At 40.1% G+C, this 25,897-nt stretch overlaps 1 protein-coding gene across 1 annotated transcript in view; it reads right to left on the bottom strand.

Moving 5' to 3' along the window:
* Positions 1–25,897, bottom strand: part of cnksr2a (connector enhancer of kinase suppressor of Ras 2a) — a gene marked incomplete at its 3' end in the record, with an annotated part of 85,770 nt that overhangs the window by 34,497 nt on the left and 25,376 nt on the right. Inside the window, exons 4-6 of the mRNA XM_081352774.1 lie at positions 14,918–15,005; positions 3,981–4,022; positions 161–316 (exon numbers count right to left, since the gene is read on the bottom strand). Coding sequence (XP_081208900.1) covers positions 161–316; positions 3,981–4,022; positions 14,918–15,005 — 286 coding nt within the window. The remainder of the gene's footprint in view (positions 1–160; positions 317–3,980; positions 4,023–14,917; positions 15,006–25,897) is intronic.

The raw sequence follows: 25,897 nt of genomic DNA on the forward strand, positions 1-25,897 counted from the left end.
TATTAGGTATTAAGAATATTTTAAATAAAATAATTAATAGCATTTAAATGTGACAGCATTAACATGAAGTTATGAACAAATACATTTACATTACATTTCTAATCAAATGTAATCTAAATAACTGAATTAAAAACATAGTAAAAACAGCAGTAATTAGAACATCGGCCAGCAGCAAAGTATTAATGTGTGATCTTACCAGACCCTCTGTAGGTTTAATATTAGCCAGTTGAACCACCTCCAGATGTGCCGACTGGGAGACCAGGGGGTCTGACGACAGTGAGATGATGTGGTCGCATACTCCAGATAATGTCTTACACTACAGAAAGAGAAAAAGAGAGAGCATATCAATTCTTTTCTGCACTGGGTGATCATTTATTAGATACAACTCATCCTCATTAATATGATGTAATTTAGGTTTATAATTGCATCTATATTGCACAGACTAGTAAACTTTAATGCTCTGCCATGACCCTTTAAGCTTGACTAGTTGCTGATCATGGCCAATAGAGGGCGCAACAGGATAAGAAATCTTTGAAGTACACATTTTACCCTACGTTTGCAACAGTTAAAATGACAAATAAATGCATTGCTCCTCAAGATATGTTTGATTATACTATATGGATAAGGATGCTCAAAATTGATTGGGTGTATGCATGTTTTAAACAGGTTATTGTACACGCAAGTTAATCGCCTTTCTAAACTAATGCGCTGCTGTATTGTAACGCACATACATACAGAGAGTAGCTCGCACATCACTTGCAGATCGCGCGCACAAAGAAACATTTAGTAGCGCAGAAATGTATTGTCGACACTATTCTGTGATTTATCAAAAAAAAATAGCTTAGAAACTGAAAAGTTCTAGCACATATTTCTTAGAAACTAAAATCCACAGCTATGGATTTTATTAGAATGAATTCACACACAATCGCTCTCTCAGTAATGCATTCATAGAGTATAAATGTAATCTTTATCTGCTTTATCTGTATCCGATTTAGAATGAGCAGAAATCTGTGAGAAATATAACGACCCAAAGACAAAAGAACTGATAAAAATAAGCTGTTATGTAGGAGCAATAGCCTTGTGGGTGTTCATCAATGACGTCATCCGCGAATTATAGTCAACGTCGACTCGACTTTAATCACATACATGTAAATGTCGTCTTAAAAAATCTTAAGTCGTTCAACTATTGTAGCAACCTACAGTAGCTACTAATTCTATCTCCCTATCCTACCTACCTACCTAAAGTTATGGACCCAACCAACTCTATAGGAGGGGAGGGGAGAACTCCCTCACATGGTACAACCCATGCAGAGGCTGCGCGCTGCGGTGTCAGAATGTGAAACGTGTGTAGCCTATGTAACTAACGTGACATTGAAATGTGGAAAAAAAAAAAAAAAAAACATTTCCTCGACCGGCCCAAAAGTGAAGCCGCCCACCGGGAATTCTCCTGATTCTCCCGATTACCCACTCTGGGCCTGCTAAAGTACCTATATCTACCTAATCCCATGTTGAAAGGCACACTGTCTTGAAGGTACGATACTAATTGCTACTGGATTTGCAAAAAGTGCACCTGGATTTCTCTGCTTAGCATTTCTGTAGGTATATTGCAGATTTATATTTGCTTTTTAGGGTCCTGTAGCACTTCAATTCACTTTGTTTTATGGTTTCATCTCTCGCTTTACTTCTGCTTTCATCTGGTGTCATTGGTGTGTTTGTTTCTCCTCCTACAGTCAGTAACTGAGGTGGGGTGGTGCTGGAAAATGAAATCTGCTGCTAGCAGGCGCAATGTGAAGGTATTTATAGCTGTGGGACTCAGTGAGAATGACAGCTGTGCCCAGCCCAGCAGTCTGTGGCGACAACAGGACCTGCCACACACACACGGCTGTGTGCTGGTGCGCATGAGACGGGAATCTCACAAAGAGCCTTGATGTGGGTCTCCTGTGACTGCAAAGAGAGCTTCACCTCAGGGCTTGAAGTAGCATAATACATGTTCACTAAATGATATCCACTGGTCAGGTTACCTGACAAATTGTACAATAACAAACACTGACATGAAGAATCACATCTTTTACAAATCATAAAAGCCATCCCTAAAATTGATTTCATTGTTAAATTAAAAGGCTGGGATTACTTGGGACCAAAAATACATGCAGGGACAACACTAATGAATGAGGAGTCAAATGAATTAGTTTTTTTGAACATTTAAAATGTCTATTCGCATCACTAAAAATCAGTCAAGAGTTTACATTTTATTGATAATTTGGTTTGGAAAAGGTTCCATATGTCACCAGTTGAAGATGAAGGAGAGTTCAAAAAGGTTTCTATAAGCAAAATGGTTCTTTAATGAAAAGAAGCTGAGGTAATCCACAACGAGAAAGAGAAAGAGAAAGAGAAAGCTTGTGTAACACAAGCAACGCACAAACAACAACCATCACACACAGAGTGAATGTGAGGAACTTAAATACACAGTGATAATGAGGAGATGACAAACAGGTGTGATGATCTGATGAGTGTCCATGACAACTGATGAGTGGTGGGAAAATCAAACAAAGGAACACATGTGATGAATGAAAACAAACTAAAAGGTTATGAAAGTGAAACTAAAGATGAATAATATAATATAATATAATATAATATAATATAATATAATATAATATAATATAATATAATATAATATAATATATACAGTATTTACAACCGTGAGCAATAGTGTTATTTACTGCAATACTAGATCTGTTTTTTAGAGAAGCTTATTTCCGCCACTGAATAATAAATAAATAATAATAATTGCGACTTTTTATCTCACAATTCTGACTTTTTTTCTCACAATTGCGATATATCAAGTCAGAATTGTGTCTTTTTTTCTCAGAATTGCGAGATATGAAGTCAGAATTGTGAGAAATAAAGTCGCAATTCTGAGAAATAAAGTCGCAATTGCGAGAGATAGTCAGAATTGCGAAATCTAAAGTCACAATTCTGAGAAATAAAGTCGCAATTGCGAGATATAAAGTCGCAATTCTGAGAAATAAAGTCGCAATAGGGATATATAAAGTCAGAATTGCATGATATAAAATCGCAATCGCGTGTTATAAAGTCAGAATTGTGAGATATAAACTATTCTGAGGTAAAAAAATAAATAAAATAAATAGTCCCTCTTTTTTTTCCTTAGAATTTGACTTTATATCTCACAATTGTGAGTTTATATCTCACAATTCTGAGAAAAGATGTCAGAATTGCGAGATATAAACTCGCAATTATGTGTTATAAAGTCAGAATTGCGTGATATAAAGTCGCAATTGCGAGAAAAAAAGTCTGAATTCTGACTTTATAACACGCAATTGCAACTTTATTTCACGCAATTCTGACTTTATATCTCAAAATTCTGACTTTATAACACGCAATTGCGACTTTATTTCACGCAATTCTGACTTTATATCTCGCAATTCTGACTTTATAACACACAATTGCGACTTTATTTCACGCAATTCTGACTTTATTTCTCGCAATTGCGACTTTATTTCACGCAATTCTGACTTTATATCTCTCAATTTTGAGAAATAAAGTCAGAATTGCGAGATGTAAACTCGCAATTGTGAGATAAAAAGTCGCAATTATCTTTTACATTTTTTTATTTTGTGGCGGAAACAAGCTTCCATAGTTTTTACTACTACTGTTACTACAAAAAAAATCTTTTGGGGCCAAAAATGCAGGGAGTTCTGAAAACTCTACCGAATGATGACTCAAATTTATCATTTTTTTGAATGCACTACATTTAAAATGCCTATTCACAGCACGGTGTGGTTATAAAATCAGTCAGGCATTTTGTCTACCACAGAAATAGCAGGCAGAGAGAGTATGTGTAAGAGAATCCTCACGATTCTTTCTGTAAATGAAGAAATGGGGGCAGAGCTCACAGGAGAAACATTAGAGCTCATTATCAGCCTCATATTGCAGCATAAAAAAAGAAGAGAAATTCTTACCACATGGAGGATCTTATTTTCGGTTTCATAGACGGCGCAGTCCTGCAAAGAAGAGAGGTAAGATATTACTGTCATTTAAACAGTTTAGGCCTCTCATGTACACATTCACCCACACAGGGCGTTTGAGAAAACATTTACTGAGCAAAATATGAGATAATCTTTCAAACAGCTGGGTCACTGTGAAATGTCTCTCTCTCTCTCTTTCAGATGCTGATCTAATGTAGGAAGGTTGAACAGAGGAGAGCCCCAGGCTCAATTTAACATTCATGCTCTGATGGAGACATTTCAAGGAGCTCCCGAGGTTCCCGTTGGGGGCCGGGACTGCTATGAAAGTTCATGGAAAAATAGCAAATCTGCCATTTGATTGTGTTTGTACAGGTGTCATATACAGTACAGTAAGTCCTACATGAAGTGTATACATACACAGGGAATTTTCTACAGTTATTTGCTTGTCTATTGGTCACAAGATCAATTTTATCAGGTACATTGATTGTTATTATCTGGAATTAACTGGAATTAACAGTTTGAGCAGGTCTATACAATTGTTGAGGCTGTACATTCAGAATGTGCACTAACCGTGGACCAATCAAATGTGAGCTTGACGTCAGATTTCAGCCACGGTAAAATAGAAGAACTTTACTTCCAATATAAAGTTAATTGGTATAAAACAGGTGTTGAACAGGCTATTTTACAGTAGCATAACTATTTTAAGCTTTATTTTCAATGAAAATCCAAAAATCGCTTTGAATTAGGCATTTTAGAATAATTATACTATACTGTTTACCACTGTTTTTTTTTTTTTAAGAAATAATACTTTTATTCAGCAGGGATGCATTAAATTGATCAAAAGTGTCAGTTGAGAGATTTATAATGTTACAAAATATCTCTATTTCAAATGAATGCTTCTCTTTTGAACTCTATTCATTAAAGAATGAGACATGTAATAAACATAATGATTGTCTTCTGTAGTCTTCTGCCTTTGAAGTTGTTTTATAATTCATGAACTAACATTGACAGTGATTAAACTGAATTAAATCAACACTGAACTAAATTGAGCTGAATAATGATTATCTTCTGTAGAGCTGCTTTAAAGCTGAATCAAATTTGGTTCATAATTGATGAACTTTGCGACATTGACACTTTCATTAAACTTAATTTTGCAATTCTACCGCTTTACAGAAACCATTGTGACATTTTTACTGAACAAGGCTGTTATGAAGTGTTTTTTTGAAGCAGCCAAGTAAGTCATATAATATTCTTAATAGACCTTACATAATTCATAAATGGTCAGTGCATCAACCAAATGGCGTGATATAGTTTTCTATTCATGGGACAAATGTCCATAATAAAACTTGGAAAAATGACATTGGGTGAGGACATTTGGTCCATGGATAGACAAACAAGACTATAAATCCCTGCTTAGTATATGGATACATTGAGCATTTATGAAATATTAAAGAAAACATAATGAAGAAACTGATTTCTAGCCATCAGCCGTCACCATGGCAACACCCACTCGGATTCATGTATCCATCACTGACCCCCCAAACCCAACAATGCCAGTAGGAGGTCATGATTCTCTTTTTAAAGAAATATGTCTCCGTTTCTGCAGCTATAGTGAGAGAGTTTATTTTTTGTCATCATCTTTGGTGCTCTCACATGCTCCTCTTCCCTTTCATCACAATAAAGTAATAACCAGCCCTCACACCTTAGACTCTGGCACAGCAAAAGCCTTGAGAGAGAGAGCGAAAGAAAAGAGTGTTCCCGGGAAATGAAACCGCATTGATTCACTTCCCTTTCGAGCACCCCTGAGCATATCCGTACCTATTCTCCAGTGCTGTCACTCAATCCATCGATCATCACGCAGAACGCCAGTGTGCATATATATGTGTAATTAGGACTTAAGGTGCACTTAAGACATGTGCATTCTCATGTCACAGCATAGTGTCTAAAGAGATAGTTCACATTTTAATTGTGTCATTATTTGGTCATGCTCCTGTTGATCCAAAGTCCAAACCCAAATTAATTTCTTCTTTTACACACACAAAAAAAGTATTTTTTTGAGGAAAATTAAACAGGGACTGAAACTGTCAAACACAATAAAAGTAACAGTTTTTTTTAAATTGTACTACTATTTTAATTTGTAATAATAAATCACAATTTTACTATTTTTACTGTATTTTTGATCAACTAAATGCAACCTTAGTGAGCATGAGAGACTTTTAAAAATGATATATCTTACTGACACCAAACCTCTGAACGATAGTGTTAATAAATACTATTTAATAAATTAAATGTATTGTTAGTACTGCTATAACTGCTTATAAACATGATTGGAAATGCAACCCAATTTCCAGAAATGTTGGGACATTTTGTAAAATGCATTTAAAACCACAATCTGTGATTTGTTAATCCTCTTCAATATCCAATATTTTCACTGACCAACTTTATTGTATTTTGTAAATATACATTTTTTTTTTAGTTTAATGGCTCCAATACACCCCCAAAAAGTTGGGACAGGGGCAAAATAAAAGTGAAAATATTATATAATATCGAAGTTAAACTGTGTTTTTTTTAAACAGTCCATAATTAGCTGGTGAATTGGTAATAATAGGTGAAGGTATCGTGTTTGGGTATAAAAGAGCTTCTTCTTAGTCATTGCAAGCAAAGATGGGTCATGGCTCACCACTTTGTGCCAAATGTCATGAGAGAAGATGGATTTCTCAATGCAAGATAGCAAAGAATTTATGTCTTTCATCATCTAAAATACATAATATTGTGAAAAGATTCAGCTAAACCCAAGCGGCAACATTCTGATCTGAAAAATGAAGCCTACCCGGAAGTGCGAAAAACTGCAATACATCGAAAATCCGCTAGGGGAAGGTCCCAAAAGGGAGCAAATGTCCATAGCCCCCATGTTAAAATGTCCGTTTTCACAGCATAAATTCATGTCTTTACAGGTTGGTCCCATGGACTTTTATTGTATTTTTCGATAGGTTCCGAGTGCCTGACCACGGCGAGGGTAGTGAATTTTTTTCTAACTCGTTAGTTAGATCGTATTTAGATCATACCTGTCAACCCTCCCGTTTTTCCCGGGATTCTCCCGTATTTTACATTGCTATCCCGCTATCATCCCGTTTAAATATTTTCCCGTATTTCTCCCGTATTTTTAATCTTTCTATAATTTTTTTTAAAAAATCCCAAAGGGCGCAAACCAGTTAAGCGGAAATCCCGCCCTGCAGCTAATTTCATTGGTTAAGGTTACAATGACGGGTAGGTTTAGGGGTCAGTGTTTGGTGTAGGCAATCAGTACTGTGATTCACATGACCAATAAAATCTTTAGAATCGGCTGCAGGACTATGGGGTGAGATTTCGGTCACAATTCTGCGCGCGCGAGATCACATTTTGAGCGCGCAAAAGGGCATTTCGCACGCGCGTGAACTGAGTTTTGCGGAGAAATGTTCGTCTCGCAGATAAGAAAATATTGCGAGCGAACGAAAATCAATTTTGCATTTAAAATAAGTATTTGGATGTGCGCGGACGTTCTCTTTCGCGTGTGCAAAGTTTCACTTTCTTGCTCCTTTCATACCAGCCGTGAGCGCTCTCTAAGCGCAGACAGCTCGCTTGCTCAACACAACCCAGCGTTACAATATGCCATAATTCCAGCCAATCAGAGATAAGACTGCTAAATTCTGATTGGCTGGCTTGAAAACCAATCACAAGACTCCCTGTATCACCGACTGCGGAAGAGAACTAGTGCAGTTGAGTTTATTATTTATGAAAAATATTCAAAAACTTCAGTGTAATTCAATGTATTGTTGGCAAATTCAGTTCACACATCACCGCTGTCCTGATGGTTATACTACAAGACTTATTTTGTATAAATATCGTTTTGCGTATTTTTTACGATTATTATTTATGAAAAATATTCAAAAACTTCACTGTAATTCACTGGCAAATTCAGTTCACACATCACTGCTGTCCTGAAGGTTATACAACAACACTTATTTTGATAAAATATATATTTTAAATTGTATATAATTGTACTCTAAATGTATAATTTTTATGATTTTTATGAAAAATATTCAATAACTTTACTGTAATTCACTGTATTGTTGCCAAATTCAGTTCACACATCACTGATGTCCTGATGGTTATACTACAACACTTATTTTGAAAAAAAAAAATAAAAAATTAAGTTGTAAATACAATTGTAAATTTATGATTTTTTTTTATGATTTTTATGAAAATATTCAATAACTTTGGACATCAGTGATGTGTGAACTTAATTTGGCAACAATACAGTGAATTACAGTTATGTTATTGAATATTTTTCATAAAAATCATAATTATACATTTACAATTGTATATACAAATTAAAATATATATTTTTCCCTAAAATAAGTGTTGTATAACCATCAGGACAGCAGCGATGTGTGAACTGAATTTGGCAACAATACAGCGAATTACAGTGAAGTTATTGAATATGTTTCATAAAAATCATAATAATTCTACATTTACAATTGTATATACAATTTAGAATATATATTTTGCCTATAAGTGTTGTAGTATAACCATCAGGACAGCAGTGATATGTGAACTGAATTTGGCAACAATACAGTAAATTAGAATATTTTTCATAAAAATCATAAAAAATCATAAATGTACAATTGTATATACAACTTAAAATATATTTTCCCCAAAATAAGTCTTGTAGTATAACTATCAGGACAGCAGTGATGTGTGAACTGAATTTGGCAACAATACAGTGATTTACAGTTATGTTATTGAATATTTTTCATAAAAATCATAATAATTATACATTTACAATTGTATATATAATTTAAAATATATATTTTTCCCAAAATAAGTGTTGTAGTATAACCATCAGGACATCAGTGATGTGTCAACTGAATTTGCCAACAATACAGCGAATTACATTGACGTTTTTTTAAATATTTTTCATAAATAATAATCATAAAAAATACGCAAAACAATATTTATACAAAATAAGTCTTGTAGTATAACCATCAGGACAGCGGTGATGTGTGAACTGAAATTGCCAACAATACAGTGAATTACAGTGAAGTTTTTGAATATTTTTCATAAATAATAAACTCAACTGCACTAGTTCTCTTCCGCAGTCGGTGATACAGGGAGTCTTGTGATTGGTTTTCAAGCCAGCCAATCAGAATTTAGCAGTCTTATCTCTGATTGGCTGGAATTATGGCATATTGTAACGCTGGGTTGTGTTGAGCAAGCGAGCTGTCTGCGCTTAGAGAGCGCTCACGGCTGGTATGAAAGGAGCAAGAAAGTGAAACTTTGCACACGCGAAAGAGAACGTCCGCGCACATCCAAATACTTATTTTAAATGCAAAATTGATTTTCGTTCGCTCGCAATATTTTCTTATCTGCGAGACGAACATTTCTCCGCAAAACTCAGTTCACGCGCGTGCGAAATGCCATTTTGCACGCTCAAAATGTGATCGTGCGCGCGCAGAATTCTGACTGAAATCTAACCCCATACAGGGCGGGATTTCCACTGAAGTAGTTTGGGGGGGAAAATCGCGCAAAGAACAGCAGCATCCGAGGATGAACATGAGAGAGATGGCATTAACACACGCAATTATGTCAAAATGTCCGTTTTGTCGAGTATCCTCATAAGAACAGTCTGAACAGTCTATTAGTTAAAAAAAAAAAAGTCGTAAATGAAAGTAAAGAGTTGTGAGAGAATGAGACGCGTGTGAGATCCGTCAGCGGCTGTTTTTAAAGAGACAGTAGCCAATAAAGCTTTCTGTCAGTAAAGTTAATCAAAGAACAACGGTAACAGAGAAAAGCACTCACTGCTCTTGACTAAAGATATTTTTTTACTTTAATAAGGATTAATCTATGTACAATTTAAATTGTATGCAGTGCAAACTGTTTGATAACTTCAATTTCTGTATATTTTTCCTACCTGTTAGACAAATATTTAAAATATACTGTTTTATGTTTTTCTACATTAATTTGGAGATTAATTGTGAAATGATTACATTATAAAATGTAAGTTTTTTTTAATGGCAATTAATCGTGATTAATTAATGTAGTTAATTGTTGCAATTGATAAAAATAAATAGAGAAACATGAATAAGTCTTATGTTTATTTTAATTGAATAGTATGTATGTATTTATTTATGTTAATATCTGCGCAATTAATGTCTATTTAGCCTGCCTCTGCCACCCCCCCCCCCCCCCCGCCATTCCCTCCACCCCCCCCCCCCCCCCCCCGCGTTCAGATTTCCCGTATTTTGGTATCCAAGTGTTGACAGGTATGATTTAGATATAAAATGTATGACAATAAGGGCGTGGTTAACTTTGATTGACAGCTTGATTGACAGCTGACAAGGCAGCGCCACGGAGAATGACAACAAGAAGCGCCATTTTTTAATACAGTTGACATATAATACTACTGTTTCTGTATCATGAAATGTAGTTTTAAGAGTTTTTCAGGCGAGAATGTAGTTGTTTAAAGCTCAAATCTGTGGTTTATTTAAAGATTTATGAAAATTTTATCCAGTTGATCCAGCGATGACCGGGTGCTCGGCGCGATGTACCCCGCCTGGAACGGTCTTTCATCGGCTTGACGTTCTAAGGTTTGCCGCCAATGCCGCGGACTCTGGCGTCTCTGTAGTGGTTAAACAGGAGATATAATTCATCTTGTGTATATCTAATGGGCGATTTTTGGTCTCGTGAATCTATATTTTTTTCCCTGGGCAATCGTTTTGGCTGAGGGGAAGTTTCATAACTTTATAAGCTATTTAACTTCACGATGTATGGTTAAACTCGCGCTGACTTTGTATGTTTGAATGAATTATTTGCTTTATTTGTATAGCTTCTTATACTATATTTAATTATACTTTTATAATGGCTAACATTGATAAAACTGAAATTTAACAAAAAGAGACTGGGTTGAGTTTTGTCATTTTAATACAACGAAGATGATATGTTGTTTACTGCAAAATCTGTTGTTTAGTACAAATGCACATATTGCCTGGACCATAAAATGTTTAATATTTTTATATTATATTTAAAATGAAAAGAGGCAGATTTGTGTTATATTTTGTTTTGTTTTTCATAAATAGGCAAACGTTATGTGCAGTTGAATATAATCAATATGCGTTGCGTGAACCACATTTGTGTGGCTATAATGTTTAAGATTTCTTTAAATGAAAACGAAAAGAGCTAGTATGGTGTTTTATAACATATTTCGTTGCCATAGACTGTAAAAAAATAGTTCATTGCCTGAAATATAACCGGAGTAGCAGAGCGAGCTGAGTGACGCGCGCTGCGTTAGAAGGTGGGCGGGGTTAGCATTTCCCAAGATTTTCCAAGATGGCGCCGCCCATACCCCCCATAAACGGCTTCAAACCCGTTCTTCAGAAAGTCTATGGGTGACGTCACAGACGCTTTGTCCATATTTTTTTACAGTCTATGGCTAAACCAGAGAAATCTCAGTATATGTAGAGCCAGGCAGGAGACCTCCATTGAATGTGTGTGACCTTTGAGCCCCCAGACAGCACTGCATGAGAAACAGTCATGCTGCTCAGTTAAATATACCCACATGGGCTCTGGAGTTCTATGGAAAACCGTTGTCACTTAACACAGTCTGACGCTGCATCAAGAAATGATGCAGGAGAAAGCTACACATTGTTTCGCAAGGAGAAAGCTACACATCTGTTCAATGCAGAGATACCGTGAGTTCTCTGGGCCCGAGCTCATCTCAGATGGGCCAAAAGACAGTTGAAATGTGTGCTGTGGTCAGATGAGTCCATGTTTTAGCTTGTTTTTGAAAAAAATGGACATCAAGTTTTCATGGTCCCTTTCAAAGACGAAAGGGACCATCCAGACTTCCATCAGCGACAGGTGCAAAAGCAAACGTCTGTCATTGTATGGAGTTGCATCAGTCCAAACAGCAAGGGTGACTTGCATTTGTGTGAAGGTATCACTGACATGGAGGCGTATATTGGGATTGTACACACATTTAATGGTATCAAGATGTCATCTTGGGAAGACACTCTACACAGTAGACTGGATGTGCCTGACTGCCAGGCAGAAGTCCAGATCTGTCACTTATTGAACACATGATGTGCGGCCCATCATGAAAAGGAGAATCAGACAACGTCGACCACGGACTGTTGAGCAGCTGTCTTGTATCAGACGAGATTGGGCTTGCAAAACTGCAACAGTTAGAATCCTCAATTCCCAAACATTTAAGTGTAATTAAAAGGAAATATGATGTGAGACAGTGGTAAACATGCTTTTGGTAAACTTTTTAGGAGTGTGTAGCAGCAATCAAATTCAAAATGTGTTTATATTTACAAAATCCAATAAAGTTTATCAGTGAAAACACTGGAAATCTTTTCTTTGTACTAAATATGGGTTTAAGAGAATTAACAAATCACAGATTCTTGATTTTATCCCAACTTCACTGAAAAGATCCGACACAAAAGAACAATTTATCCACAAATCAAACGTTGCAAAACATGCCAAGGAGAGCTCTGTGGATGAATACATATTACAATTTTGGTCTGTTTATCACAAAGCTGTCATATGTGCTGTTAGGTTGCTTCTTTTTTCTACTGGAGCAGCCTCAGGCCTTATTCTCTTTCATTGTATTGAAAACACTCATGTTCCATGGAAGAAAGTTAGAATCTTTGGAACAAAAGAAGTAAAAATGTATACATTTTCATTTTTGGATAAACCAATACTTTAAATCATGAGAAGACACCACACACAGCGAAACAGTGAGAGAGAGACACACAAACAAACAAAAACTAAGATGGAGGTAATAGTGATGCCAGCAGGGGGCGCTCATCCATACAAGCGATGTAAGCTATAATGCAATAATGTAGTAATTAGGACTGTGTCATTAAAGCTCGTTTAGGTGGTTGACTAGCGACTATTCAGTGGTAGACTACCAGTGGATAAATCAGATGGTCAAGCAGGTTTTTGGAACATGTTAGGCTGGCACAAGATCGTCTACCAGCTCAGTCAGGTTCTAACCAGCTAAAAGTCCATCTGGTCATCTAAACCTGTTTGAATTATCTTGAATCAGGTATAAACCAGCTAGCATGTCCAAAAAACACTCCTGCTAACTTAAAATGGTTTTATTTGGGAAAAAAAGGATTATGAACTAATCTCACAGGGGCCGATCAGGGAAAAGGACCTCTGCTGGTCCTGAATGCTCAATACTAGTTGCATTAGTTGAGATTAGAACCAGATCTCTGGCTTCAACGCTGTAATCTCTCCTGGATTAAGAGAGAGTTTGCGCAGTGCTCAGGCTGAGCTGGCTGTGACAGACTCATCCATTTAATGCTGCTCTTGCTGGCCATGATCCTCTGACCCTCCCAAAAATGATCTGCTGGGTACAGACACATACTAACACTAGCATGCACATGACTGCAGCAGCCTTGAATCCTTCTCCTTTCTCGTGTTTCTCTTTTGTCTAGAATGATTGTTTCAGACTGATCAAGTTTCCCTTCCTGCTCTGCTCTAAAGGACTACATTACCCATGATGCATTCAGAAACAAATGAGCTGTAGTTCTTGACATCCTCATAGTGCTTTTTAAAACCTCTTTATATCATGTGGAAGAACGTAAAAGTAGCAGGTATGTGAGAGATTTAAATTCATTTCATATTAATATCTTAAGCGCACTCCTTTCATCTTTTTCATCATTAAAAAATTCTGTAATAGAAATTAATATGAGATTGGTGTCAGTACAAAGGCATATAACTGTGTCGTCTTGTTAGCTAAAAAACATCACAGTTGAGGGACTTTAAAAGTTGAGTTTTTTTTTAAAATAAATAATTATTCAGCAAGGATGCATTAAATTAACCAAAAGTAACAGTAAAGAGATTATAATGTTACAAAATATATACATTTCAAATAAATGCTGTTCTTTTGAACTTTCTACAGTATTCATCAAAGTATCCTAAAAAAGTACTGTATCACAGTTTCCATAAAAATATTAAGCAGCACAACTGTTTTCAACATCGATAACAATAAGGAATGTTTCTTGAGCAACTAATATGCATATTATCATGTGACATTGATTAATTTTAAAGGAACACTCCGACTTTTTGGGACTTTAGCTTATTCACAGTATCCCCCAGAGTTAGATAAGTCCATACATACCTTTTTCATTTCTGTGCGTTCTGTAAGTGTTATTTGACGCACCCACCGCTAGCCACGCTTAGCACAAAGACTGGATGTAAATGGATAAGGTAGCATACTAATCCCAATAAGTGACAAAATAATGCAAACATTTTCCTATTTACATGTTGTGATCTGTATAGTCACAGCGTGTACAAATAACAAGGCTATATGAGACAGAGACCATTTTTAATCGTATAAATACTGGGAACTATATTCTCACTAGGCGTAGGAGCACAGCTACTTGGGCGGTGTGGCTACTTTGTTTACGGAACCATCAACAGGGCGTCTCGTGTGCTGCGCTAATCACTCCGCCCAAGTAGCCACTCCGCATTTTTCAGTTAGTAAAAAAGTTTTAATTTAATAAAGGTAAATATTTTCCAGATCATTTAACAATTTTCAGTGACAATAAAAAACCAACATATTTAATTTTGGAAACTGTATTTATTTATTGCCATGAAAATATACAGCTGCCTCAATATTTTATGTTTTAGTCCCTCATCATCATATTTGGCAAAAATGAAAAACCCCTCACTGCACCAATCTCAGAGCTAAATCTGCTCTGAAAGTCCTTCTCCACAGCTAGAAAACAGCCATATATAACCTACATAAATGTTTCAAAGAATTTCCCCGGTTGAATTAGACTCGTTAGAACATTAGAAATGTTGTTTCCATGCGATGTGTCAATTTAGCATCTAATATGAGTGTGTTTGATTTAGTTGGTTTGGTCAATGAATGTCATTACCTGTTGTACTATGGTAGTGAGTTCCAGGCACAGCTGGATCACGTTGTTCCGGGTCATGGAATAATCTGTTACGGCAGCGAACGGTGACCTGCAAAAGAAGTAGCACCTGGAATTAACCGTTAGATTATTCTTAGAGCCAGACCCACAAGATAGACAATTTGAGTGTGTGTGCTTGTAAACTTTAGATATGTGTCGGTGTGTGCTGTGCTATAGGTTATCCCCGTTGGTCGTGAATGTACTCCAGACCCAGTTTCTCTCTTTCTGTGAGTGACGAAGTGAATGTGGGTCATGTGTATTGAGGCTGTGTGCTATATATACAGGGCTGTAGGAACATTGGTTCATCGTTTCCATCTTGTCTCTAAATATTCCTCTAAGACCGCTGGGAATACCAACTGACGCAAACCCAGAAGCCCCTCACAATTTAAGAAACTCTAACAATCTTTCACCGTTGGGCTAAAAATCGTTCATTCAAAGATCCCACAAGTGCTCTTATACCACCCGAACACACATTCCTGAGTCAAACTCTCTTCTCTAAACAGGATTTGGGATGCAGCTCTAGGCGAATACCAAATCCCCATTCAAAACTCCACTCCTAAATGTCAGCGACTTCGCTTGATTCCCAAATATCACTTTGCGGTGATAGTACAGCAACAGCGTCTGACCCCGGTTAAAGGACACCTGTCAGCAAGCATGAACGCAGTGGACAGACGCTTCACGAGAACTGTCTGAAAGAAACCTGAGGGGATGGAGAGGGAGGGAGAGACAAAGAAATGATAGCAGCAAGAAAATAAGAAAAAGTTCAAAAACAAGTCAGCCGAGCTAGTCTGCGAGACACTGAAATCCATGCAGCTCACTCGATTCTCTCCAGGATTGACTAGACTTCATTACATCCAACCTTTGCTCTTTAGAAGCATTTGAGCACACGCCGCCATCTGGACACGAAGGCTCCAGGCTGACAGGAAATCCGTCAGTTGGGCAAAAAAGACCACTACCATCTCCTCAAGGCCAGGCCTTAAAGTTTCACCTCTTCCTGCTCCAGTTTTTCGATCTATGCATGAGAGTCTGGGTGCTTTTGTAATTGCTTATGTGCTGCTGTCTATCTTCATTTAAAAAGATACTTTTACACACGGAGAGAGGATCCGAAGCTCCTATCTGAACAAATCAATGAAAAAGCATTAGCACTAATAATGTCAGGGCATTTACATTTATGCATTTGGCAGATGCTTTTATCCAAAGCAACCTGCAGTGCATTCAATGTATACATTTTAGCAGTTCACATTCTCCCTGGGAAACAAACACATGACCTTGGTATTGCTAGCGCCGTGCTCTACTGTTTGAGCTACAGAAAAGAGTCAGGAACCTTTATCTAGGTATAATGATTACACCATAAATAGTAAATATGGGTATCTATAGTGGGGGACCATCAAGAAATTTGAGGCTGATATTGAGGCTAGAATTCAAAATTATTTATTTTTATTTCTAGTATGGTTTGCTTTTCATTTTAAAAGAATAGAATTTTAATTATTCCGAATTATTCAGTACGAAAGGCTTATTTAGGCCAGAATTTGAAAAGGAGTGAGTTTGAAAACAGCTGAGCTGAGTGTAATATCAAAAACTATAGACCTCAGTTAGAATAAATGCCAAATTTAAAGTGACACAAATGAAAATGAGACTGTGAGGAATGGAAGTACACTGCAATGTTCTGAATAGAGGTTGAACATTCAGTCCTTTTCACAAACTTCAAATGACATTATAAGTGTTTTGTCGCCTGAATTATCAACAATCAGTATGGCGAGTACTGATCTATTATGCCTCTTACGGGAATAGTTCACCCCAAAATTAGATTTTTTCCATTAATTACTCACCCTGATTTCGTTCCAAAAATTCAAGGCATAAATTCAGTCTGTTCATCATATAAATAGATCAAGCCTCTTCAGAAAATGTGGACTAAACCTGTCAATTCATATAGACTAATTTCACAATCTCTTTGAAGCGTCAAAGCGTAGCTGTCAATAGAGGGACAGAAATCGCTCAGGTTTCATCAAAAAGATCTTCATTTGTGTTCTGAAGATGAACGAAAGTTTTACGGGTTTGGAATGACATGAGGGTAAGTAATGAATGCCAGAATTTTCATTTTTGGGTGAACTAACCCTTTAATGTAATCGAAGGGTAAACAAACATGACGGAACTTCCCCTGCATTTTTCAATAAGCCCCTCCCACATGGAGCTCTGCCCACAGTGAATGAAAATGAGGAAAAGCCCACAACAAACCCAACAGAAGTAGCCAGATATCATTAAACGTCAACGATGATCACCGGCTTGGCAAGTGGCAAGGAGAGCTGGTGTCAGCCTGGATGGATATCAACCAATAACACTTAAGGGACCGAGACTCTCAAGTCAGTCATAACGTCTCTTGGCTTCAGATCCATTCACCTGCGTTAGTGTAACTCTGTTCGTTCCTCCCTCCATCTCTCTCTCTCTCTCTCTCTCTCTGAGTTCCTTCTGTTCTTCCACTATGTCTGCAGGGGAGACGACAGCTCTACTGGGGACTGTTTGGCAGAGAAGAAAGGCCGGGAAGCGTAATTAGGCCATCATTAATGAAAGCGGGGAACGAAGCACCCCTCCCACCCGGTGGCCTTGTTCCTACAGTGTGCGTTCCTGATAATGGATACTGAAACTCAGAAACCTCCCTAACCCAAACACTGACTGGCTACAAGATCACCTTAGTCAGCAAGCCGTGAGCTGGTGTGGATTAGCGCTCTAAGCTTGATCCCAATCCAGACTGGGCCAATGTGAACTGTGTGTGATACTGTATGGACTTCTCTCGGGTCCAGGATCAGAAAGCGGGGTTGCGGGTGTCTGGGCACAGCAACAGAGAGATGGCGTTCTCAGTGGGGTGTAGCTGAGAGGAAATCAAATGCCGTCTGATGGAAAGGGTCCTACTGTGCGGTGCTGTCCCAGTCCAGAGCTTTAAGCCAGGCTCAGTACCAGAGGGAGCTGGACCGAGTAAAGCAACTGGGTGCCAAAGGGATCCTTCAGCACAAACCACCCACTTGATTTACATTCATTGCAAAATTAAAAAGTAGAAATATTGCAGCACTACAGTCTATAACTTAAGTGTTTTATGAGGGGTTTTATAATGACAGCGATTTGCAGCAACAAAGTTAAGCAGAATTCAAATTTATGATAATAAGAAGCAAAGCAGTACAACGAGCACACATTTGTCTACTGTCAGCTCTGTTTAATACACTTTAACTTGTCAGGTTTCAAAATTAATGTTTTTTTGTTTTGTTTTTTTCTTCTGGCCAAGGTTTGATTTTTTTTTTTTTTACTGATCCCAACAACAAAATATAGATAAAGTTGTTCACCAATGCATTTTTATACTTGTTATAAATAATAATATTTAATATTTTTTAATTGGACAAAATTCTGTTCACTTTGTTTTTTACAAAAACAAAATGTATTAAAAAGCATTAAATAATTTATATAGCTATAATTTAACAAAATAATGAACACATCTTTGCTTTAAACACAATGGAATACGGTGCAAAATCAGTTACTGATCGTTCTTGCTGATGCTTTCAAGATTCTAAAGAGGGTTTTTTTTTTTTGCACATTAAAAAAATATAAATTCTACCTTAGCCAGCTAGAAAATATTATCTTGGTGACAAATCAGCAGAATTTGCAATAATCTACAAGACAAAAAGTAAAACAGTGGTTCTCAAACAGGACCCTATCAAGCTTCCAAAGGGGCCAAAAGATATTTTAAAATTATTTTAATTATAATTTATTAATATTAATATATATTAATACAGTCTAATGTAATTACAATGCAAAAAATCTACATGCAGTCAAGATCTATTTATTCTTTTCCCTCAATAACTTTTGTTTTTATTGAAGAACATACAGTTCTTAAATTCTGGAATCACAACATAAATTGTGGTTTAATTTATTTACTTATATTGAAACTCTTAGTTTCTTTTAATAATACAGTATATCATTGTTAATATACTGTATATTAGATATATTCCTGTTAATATTACATTTTACAGGAGATTTAAAATTTTGCATTCGAGTCAAAAAGGTTAAGGGCCCTATTCTAACGATCTAAGTGGTCTAAAGCGCAGGGCGCAAGTTCACTTAGGGCATATCCGAATCCACTTTTGCTAGTTTAACGACGGGAAAAATGGTTGTGGTCTAAAAGGGTTGTCCCTATTCTCATGATGAGTAATGGGTGTGTTTTGGGATTTACATGCGTTAAACCAATCAGAGTCTCATCTCCCATTCCCTTTAAATGCCAGTTGCGTTCGCGCCATGGCAGATTCGCTATTTACATGACGGAATTTGATAGTGGAAAGACTGAACGCATCTCCAGAGCGCAAACGGAACTGCTCGCGCACGAGGTAAAAGTGCACAAGCAGACCATCTACGGGACAAGCCGGATTCCACCATATCTTTATGTACACAATAATAGTACATATTATATTGTAATCATTTTATTTTAAATATTTCGCTCATTAAATAACAAAAAAATATTGCGCCATTGACTTTAGACCAGGTTTCAGTTGGTGAATGGCGCAGTCTATTTCTGTTGCCTCAAAATAGCAACGCACCAACAATGCGCCTGAACACACCTCGTTTTCAGACCAGTACGCCCATGGGCACACAAATGGGTGCAAATGCATTTGCTATTTAAACAACATGGCGCAGGACGTGAAAATGATAACTGCGTCGGACTGAAACTAGCAAAAAACACTTGCGTCGCGCTTGGCGGGTGTAAGATAGGGCCCTAACCCCTAATTTCCACCAACTGCGGAATGGCTGCGGATCTGCTCCGGAACGGCGGCGGAGTCAATAGGTTTCCATTAAAGTCAATGGCCCTCATTTATCAATCTTGCGTAGAAACGGGCGTATATATTGGCGTAAGATTATGCTTACACTCTTCTCATCGCCTTATTTATGAAGCTGTGCGTACCTTTGAAATTCTGGTGTACGCAATACCTGCCCTTGATAAATGCCGCGGCTGAAATCGATCGTCATTAGAATAACACGCCCCTATATATTCAAGTCTCCGCTTCCCCCACGCCCTCATTTTACGCCATGGACACACGGAAGACGGCAAAGAAGAGAAACTTCTTTGAGAAAGAGAAAGCGAAACCAGGGAAGTGGAAAGAAACAAAATTGATTTCTAGATTTTTAGAAATTCTAGAAGAATTTCGTTATTATTATTTGTATTATTATTATTATTTCAAATAAGAAGAATGGCATTTTTATTATTTTGTCAGTCTGAATTATTTTTTTGGTCATTGAAAGCCTTTCATTACTAAACCCAGTCCGTGCACACCTGCCGGGCCTAACCCTGGCCTAACCATCGTTTCAAAGAATAGTACAACGGCGAGCGCGTCGAGTATAAACGCCTCGTCCGTTTGGGGAGGTGCGCGCAGTCTATAAACAAGGCTTGAAACGTCAGGTAAAGCGCACAGGCTCGCAACTTATGGAATACATATGCCTACAATTCAAATGCTTTGGTAAATTCACACAAATTAAACATTGAAGTCCATGTTGCACAAAAATAAACACTGAAGTTTATAATTACTATGTTGTTGTTGTTTTTTACAGTGGGTCATAATATATTATATCTTTTAGTTTGTCAGTGCGTTTTGTGGTGTTAGGAATTGTTTTTTCTGCGCATTCCCGCACTCAAAACGTGCGTACACCACCTCCTGAGCTGGCGTAGGATTTGAGCGTGCCGTACGCCAACGTCCATATTGATAAATCTCAAAGTCACTGTGGTTTTGGGTGTACGCCAGGTGTACGCTGGAAATTTGGTGTACGCACTTTTGATAAATGAGGGCCATTGTGTGTATTTTCACTGACTGTGGAACGGCTGCGTTCCGACTCCAGCGATACGCAGCCCTCCGGAGCAGATACGTAGAGCTTCTATTTTTGCCGGATGCCGGAGAGCTCCGCAGCAATTTAGCACTTATATTGCACGATCATACGTGAATTTGCGAGATCTCGTGGGTCCTCGTGACTTCAGGCATTCCGCAACAAATCCAGACCTGGTGGGTATTGAAGGACGACGGAGCACAGAGCCGATCCGCAGTTGGTGTAAATCCGGGGTAAGAGTCATAGAGGATAAATGGATGTGAAATTACAGTATAAGTGGCACAGCAGAATTTCTACAGATTTTTCCTCACAATCAGCAAGACCAAAAATGTGCACAGATTTCACGTGGACCTACTTATGAGAAGAAAAAACTGTTTCAAACAACTGCTGGACAGAAATGTTCCTGTTCTTACTTTCCTCACATCTCTCTTTCTTTCTTTCTCTCTCTGTGCTCATCAATATATCATAATAATAATTATAATAAGGTTTATTTATAAGGCGCCTTTATAAAGCGGAGATAACATAAACAGCATCAAACGTAAGCAGGCTATGCATCACATAGTACATACAAATATAGAGTAACAAAAAAGCAGAACACTAAACAGAGGAGGGTTGGAAATACTGTGAGAAAAGATAGGTTTTAAGTTGAGATTTGAATGAAGATATAGTTGTCACGGGGACACACAGGAAAATAGGTAGATCCAAATGCAGTATGGCAGTAGGTGTTTATTAAAGTGTAATCCATCTCATAGTCATCCAGGCAAGGTTCAAAGTCCATGTTAGCAATCCAAAATACAAATACAAATAAACAAAACAAGAAACAGGCAAGAACGCAGACCAGAAGTGTAGTGACGGTTAACAATGACTCCGTGACATGAACTGAAACAGACAGGGTATTTATACACAGACACTAACAATGTGATAGGGAACAGCTGAGTGGAATCACGAGTGATGAGAACAGACAAAGGATTATGGGGAATGCGGTTCCAGAGTGTATAGTGACAGGAAGGGAAGGAGACCTCTAGTGGACACCCGGGGAAACAGACCAGACACTGTGACATAACCCCCCCTCTACGGAGCGGCTACCAGACGCTCCACGACAAGAAACAAAAACCAAAAACCAAAAATCAACAAGAGTCCAGGAGGGAGGTGGAACGGTGGAGGATCAGGGGGAGGAATGGAGGGCCAGGACCATGGAAGGGAACGTAAACAGGGGGTGACGGTTTAGCCGGCGGCCAGGGCGAAGCAGGTAGTCCGTCGGATGGCCAGGGCGAAGCAGACGACCCATCAGGCGGCCAGGGCGGAGTAGACAATTCATCTGGTGGCCAGGGTGGAGACGACCCTTCAGGCGGCCAGGGCGGAGCAGACCATTCATCGGGCGGCCAGGGTGGAGCAGATAGTCCATCGGGCGGCCACGGCGGAGACCTCCCCTCAGGCGGCCAGGGCGGAGTAGACAGTCCATCAGGCGGCCAGGGAGGAGACCCCTCGGGCGGCCACGGCGGAGACGACCCCTCGGGCGGCCACGGCGGAGACGACCCCTCGGGCGGCCACGGCGGAGACGACCCCTCGGGCGGCCACGGCGGAGACGACCCCTCGGGCGGCCACGGCGGAGACGACCCCTCGGGCGGCCACGGCGGAGACTCCACCGGCTCAGGAACTGGAACAGACTCCACCGGCTCAGGAACTGGAACAGACTCCACCGGCTCAGGGACTGGAACAGACTCCACCGGCTCAGGGACTGGAACAGACTCCACCGGCTCAGGGACTGGAACAGACTCCACCGGCTCAGGGACTGGAACAGACTCCACCGGCTCAGGGACTGGAACAGACACCACCGGCTCAGGGACTGGAACTGACTCCACCGGCTCAGGGACTGGAACAGACCCCACCGGCTCAGGGACAGGAACAGACACAGGCTCCGGCTCAGGAACAGACACTGGCTCCGGCTCAGGAACAGACACTGGCTCCGGCTCAGGAACAGACACTGGCTCCGGCTCAGGAACAGACACTGGCTCCGGCTCAGGAACAGACACTGGCTCCGGCTCAGGAACAGACACTGGCTCCGGCTCAGGAACAGACACTGGCTCCGGCTCAGGAACAGACACTGGCTCCGGCTCAGGAACAGACACTGGCTGCGGCTCAGGAACAGACACTGGCTCCGGCTCAGGAACAGACACTGGCACCACCGGCTCAGGAACAGACACTGGCACCACCGGCTCAGGAACAGACACTGGCACCACCGGCTCAGGAACTGGCACCACCGGCTCCGGCTCAGGAACTGGCACCAACGGCTCAGGAACAGACACCACCGGCCCAGGAACAGGAATCACTGGCTCAGGAACAGACACCACCGGCTCAGGAACAGGAACAGATATCACCGGCTCAGAAACAGACACCACCGGCCCAGGAACAGACACCACCGGCCCAGGAACAGACACCACCGGCTCAAGTGTGTGCGTAGCCCACACACACCACATGGCTGTGGCCATAATGGCCAGTGTCGCGGTCACTGAGGGCTCAGGCTCAGGAACAGACACCACCGGCTCAGGCTCAGGAACAGACACCACCGGCTCAGACACAGGCTCGACGGCGGCCATCTTGTCCGAAGACACAGGCTCGGCAGGCGTGACGTGAACAGGCTCGGCGGCGGCCATCTTGTCCGAAGACACAGGCTCGGCAGGCGTGACGTGAACAGGCTCGGCAGGCGTGACGTGAACAGGCTCGGTGGCAGCGACGACCATCTTGTCCGAAGACATAAGCTCGGCAGGCGTGACGTGAACAGGCTCGGCGGTGGCCATCTTGTCCGAAGACACAGGCTCGGCGGCGGCCATCTTGTCCCGAGACACTGGCTCGGCAGACGTGACCTGAACAGTCTCTGGATCGGTAGATTGCATCGGTGGAACCGGTAGGGTAAAGCACTGGGATGGCGCTGGCAGAGCGAGGCGCTGGGGCGGTGCTGGCAGGGCGAGACAATGGAGCGGCGCTGGCAGGGCGAGACGCTGGGGTGGCGCCGGCAGGGCGAGGCGCTGGAGAGGTGGTGGCAGGGCAAGCTGCTGGAGCGGCGCCGGCAGGGCGAGACTCTGGGGCGGCGCCGGAAGGGCGAGGCACTGGGGAGTTGCCGTCAGGGCAAGCAGCTTGGGGACGGCCTCCGGGACGACAGCGGGCTGTACGGGGAATACCTCCGGAACAACAGCGGGCTGCACGGGGACGACCTCCGGAACCACCACGGGCTGCACAGGGACTACCTCCGGAACCACAGCGGGCTGCACGGAGACGACCTCCGGAACCACCACGGGCTGCACAGGGACTACCTCCGGAACCACAGCGGGCTGCACGGAGACGACCTCCGGGACATTAGGGAGACGAGAAGTCTTCTTCTTCCTCCTTGTCCGCGAGCGACTGGGTGCTGTTCTCTCCCTGGAATTAACCGGGAGCGCAGCACTCTCCTCCCTGATATGAGCACACAAGGCATAACACTCATCTAACGTCATGCGTGGCTCCTCCTCTTCAGCTTGATGATTCCCATTCCGCTGTTTCCTCTCCTTCTTCGTGATTGAGGAAAAATCACGAAAACTCATACCGCTGGATCTATATGGTGACGGAGTCATTCTGTCACGGGGACACACAGGAAAATAGGTAGATCCAAATGCAGTATGGCAGTAGGTGTTTATTAAAGTGTAATCCATCTCATAGTCATCCAGGCAAGGTTCAAAGTCCATGTTAGCAATCCAAAATACAAATACAAATAAACAAAACAAGAAACAGGCAAGAACGCAGACCAGAAGTGTAGTGACGGTTAACAATGACTCCGTGACATGAACTGAAACAGACAGGGTATTTATACACAGACACTAACAATGTGATAGGGAACAGCTGAGTGGAATCACGAGTGATGAGAACAGACAAAGGATTATGGGGAATGCGGTTCCAGAGTGTATAGTGACAGGAAGGGAGGGAGACCTCTAGTGGACACCCGGGGAAACAGACCAGACACTGTGACAATAGTAGATGTGTCACGAAGAGTTGGAGGAAGAGAATTCCAGAGTTTTGGAGCCACAGCACTGAATAGAGTTAGGAGGTGAATAATAGTGTAGAAGTGCAGATACATAATTGGGAGCAAGTCCATGAAGACATTTAAAAGTTAACAAGAGAACTTTATACTGAATGCGGAGAGGAACCAGTATCCAATGTAGATTATAGAGCGAAGGAGTAATGTGATCAGATTTCTTGACTTGATTGATGACTTTGGCAGCAGAATTTTGTACATATTGTAGTCTAGTGATTCATAAAGAAATCACCATGAACAGAAGCAATGCGCAATCTAGACCTGAAAGAAGCGGAAGTTACTGAGAGAGAAAGAGTCAGTGTTATATAAGACCTCTTCACTCATCTATGTACCTGATTGCTGAGGGGTGGAACACAAATCAACATGACTGAATTTGAACAGACTCATGCACACTAAACAAGAGACCCCAAGTCGCTAACTACTGTCCACCCTGCAACCCAGAATTTGTGACTCTAATTCTAAGTGCCATCCCTTGACGGGAGAGAAGACCGTGGACAAAATGATTTGCCGAACAGGAAATGTTCCTGGATCAACACCCTCTGTCATTCTCATTCCAGGAATAACATTTGAGGAATCACAACCGTATCTCTGAGCCGAAGCCCAAAATCAGAGGCCTTCTTTAAGGAACAACAAAGGATGCTAATACAGGAATACATATTAAATTCAAACTAATCCATAAAATAATTCATGTAAATAATAAAACTCTCATAATTTCATGATATACACTACCATTCAAAAGTCTGGGATCGACAAGATTTTTTATGTTTTTTGAAAGAAGTCTCTTATGCTCACCAAGGCTGCATTTATTTGATCAAAAATACAGTAAAAAAAAAAAGGCAAAGCTGATTTTTTCAGCAGCCATTACTCTAATCTTCAGTGTCACATGATTCACGAAACATTTCTTACTTTATAAATGTTAAAGGGGGGGTGAAATGCTATTTCATGCATACTGAGTTTTTTACACTTTTAAAGAGTTGGATTCCCATGCTAAACATGGACAAAGTTTCAAAAATTAAATTGTACAT

Source organism: Scardinius erythrophthalmus, assembly GCF_964197995.2.
Source record: "Scardinius erythrophthalmus genome assembly, chromosome: 22".
Taxonomy (NCBI): Eukaryota; Metazoa; Chordata; class Actinopteri; order Cypriniformes; family Leuciscidae; genus Scardinius; species Scardinius erythrophthalmus.